At 34.8% G+C, this 2,615-nt stretch overlaps 1 protein-coding gene across 5 annotated transcripts; it reads left to right on the top strand.

Moving 5' to 3' along the window:
* The first annotated feature begins 236 nt into the window (after positions 1-236).
* On the top strand, positions 237-2,615 carry LOC115696860 (NADPH-dependent aldo-keto reductase, chloroplastic). 5 transcript variants are annotated; one of them, XM_061101823.1, is made up of 8 exons: positions 237-540; positions 779-901; positions 986-1,036; positions 1,139-1,215; positions 1,324-1,411; positions 1,518-1,793; positions 1,945-2,190; positions 2,280-2,615. In XM_061101823.1, exons 2-8 carry the CDS (start codon positions 782-784, stop codon positions 2,364-2,366), a joined length of 945 nt encoding a protein of 314 aa, XP_060957806.1. In that variant the 5' UTR covers positions 237-540; positions 779-781; the 3' UTR covers positions 2,367-2,615. The 5 variants fall into 5 exon arrangements, with proteins under 5 accessions (XP_060957806.1, XP_030479603.1, XP_030479604.1 ...); XM_030623743.2 differs by having other exon boundaries at positions 1,127-1,215; XM_030623744.2 differs by having other exon boundaries at positions 776-901.

Genomic DNA, 2,615 nt, shown 5'->3' with positions numbered 1-2,615 from the left:
AATGTTTCTATTTATCATGTTAAACGAACTGCTAACAAAGCCGCACATTGTGTTGCTCGCGATGCTTGTTTTTGGTCTGATCGTCTTTTTACTGAGAGCAATGTTCCTTCTGCTCTTCAGTCTATTGTGATAGCGGATAGTGCTATTTAATGAATTACTTTTGTTCAAAAAAAAAAAAAAAGAATTCTTTGATTTTTGTAAAATAAATTTGGGTAAGCCAATGACACGCACATGTTTGCAGTACCTAAAATAAGATCCAACCTTCTCTTTAGCGAATGCACTAATCACTATAAATATTTCCAATAATTTTGATAGAAATTATTTATTTATTTATTTATTTATTTATTTTTACCAAATATAGGGTAAGTGCAGTAGAATTCTTTTCAAAACACAAAAAAAAAAAAGTGTAGTTGGATGGATTTCGTGCAAGATCCTAGTATTTTGCTATTCATGTTTAAATATCATTGAGAAGACTGAATTTCTCATTGCACACCTCTAATCAGTAATCACATTATCTTCTCAAGAATCTGAAACAAAAAGGTAAAAGCTTTTCAAGTCACAAATATTTGAGCTCCAATTTTTCTTTTTGAAAATTTCCAGAACATATAGGAATTTGATTGTATGTTCTTCATCTTTAAAGACTCTTCTTCTTTCACTGATTGGTTTTTATTTATTGTTTTTGATTCGCGGTCTGATTCCATCAAACCTCAACATAGTTGGTGTTTAATTTTTTATGTAATAAGGTCTCTCACATGGGTTTTGTGTTATTGTTCAGAAGAAAATGGGAATGGAAAAAAGATTCTTTGTTCTTAACACGGGAGCGAAGATCCCATCAGTGGGTCTCGGAACATGGAAGACTGACCCTGGTGTAGTTGGGAAATCTGTCATTACTGCTGTCAAGGTAAACCATTTTCTAATTTCATATCATTAACATTGTGGGATAGTTGTATATATTTATACTGATTAAAAATTGGTTTACATGTAGAATGGTTACAGACACATTGACTGTGCTCAAGTCTATGGAAATGAAAAAGAGGTGAAAATGATTTAATTGTGGCTTTTCATTATAGCAATAAATACCAATAATCTTTTGAAACATTTGTTTGTGTTTCCTTATGGTGTGAAGAACAATTTGCAGGTAGGTGTAGCTCTAAAGGAGCTTTTTTCCTCTGGGATAGTTCAGCGTTCGGAGGTGTTTATCACATCTAAGCTATGGTATCTCTCTATTTATATATCTTAACTATTATCAAACACATTAGAGAACTGAGAGTAAAAAAATCTTGTATTTTGAAGAATCAAACTGCTTCTGAAATTGTATTGTAGGTGTAGTGACCATGCACCAGAAGATGTCCCCAAAGCTTTGAGCAAAACATTAGAGGATCTGCAGCTTGATTTCATTGATCTATATCTTGTATAATATGCCTCTAAATTAACCTTGGAAACTTGTTTATTCTATCAATAAACTTTAGGTATACATGTGATGTTTCTGAAAATGGTATCTGGCTTTTTTCTTAAAGATACATTGGCCATTTAGGACAAAGCCTGGGTCAGCAGGATTTGCCCCAGAAGTCATGGCTCCATTGTGTCTTCCTGAGACATGGGCTGCAATGGAGAGACTTTATGCGTCTGGCCAGGCTCGAGCTATTGGCGTGAGCAACTTCTCGACTAAAAAGCTGCAAGACTTGCTTTCCTATGCCAAAATTCCACCTGCTGTGAATCAAGTAGAGTGTCACCCTGTCTGGCAGCAACCTGCCCTTCACAACTTGTGCAAATCCACTGGTGTTCATCTTACTGTAATACTTTTTACAAGCTTTGTATTGATTGAATTAGACTTTTATTGTTTACTTTTAGACCATAGTTTGTTGAATATGCCATTAGAGGAAGTAGTCTTCTTTGGCCTTGAAATTTCGAATAGACTGAGGTGAATTCGTTCTGTTTTTACAGGCTTATTCTCCTCTTGGATCACCGGGGTCTTGGTTAAAAGGAGAAATCTTGAAAGAACCGTTACTAGTTGAGATTGCTGAGAAGCTAAATAAGTCAACAGCTCAAGTAGCTCTTCGCTGGGGTGTTCAAAGTGGACATAGTGTTCTTCCAAAGAGTGTAAACGAGTCTAGGATCAAGGAAAATCTGAGCTTGTTCAACTGGTCAATTCCCGAAGAGCTCTTCTCTAAATTTTCAGGAATCCATCAGGTAAAACTAAATCTCTTACCTTCAACTTGTTCACTTAAGTTTGCTTTTACAAGCAATGATATATATCTTGCATGATTATGTTTATACAGCAAAGGCTGCTCCGGGGGGATTTTGCACTTCATCAAAGCTTAAGTCCTTATAAGAGTCTCCAAGAGCTCTGGGATGGTGAAATATGAGAAAATATGATGATATGATATGGCTCGGCTTGGCAATTAGCATAGCAAAACTCTTCTTGCAGTTTTGTCATTTAAATGCAGTGAAATATGTATCAAGCTTTTCATTGGCAATTAGCATAGGAAAACTCTTCTTGCAGTTTTGTCATTTAAATGCAGTGAAATATGTATCAAGCTTTTCATGTATTGGAACTCTTTTTTTTTTTTTTCCTTTCTTACTACTCAAAAGAATAATACAATATTTTCTTAGAA

Source organism: Cannabis sativa, chromosome 7 (genome assembly GCF_029168945.1).
Source record: "Cannabis sativa cultivar Pink pepper isolate KNU-18-1 chromosome 7, ASM2916894v1, whole genome shotgun sequence".
In the NCBI taxonomy this organism is placed as follows: domain Eukaryota; kingdom Viridiplantae; phylum Streptophyta; class Magnoliopsida; order Rosales; family Cannabaceae; genus Cannabis; species Cannabis sativa.
The sequence above is the reverse complement of the archived record's forward strand: the minus strand, read 5'-3'. Positions and strand labels throughout refer to the sequence as shown.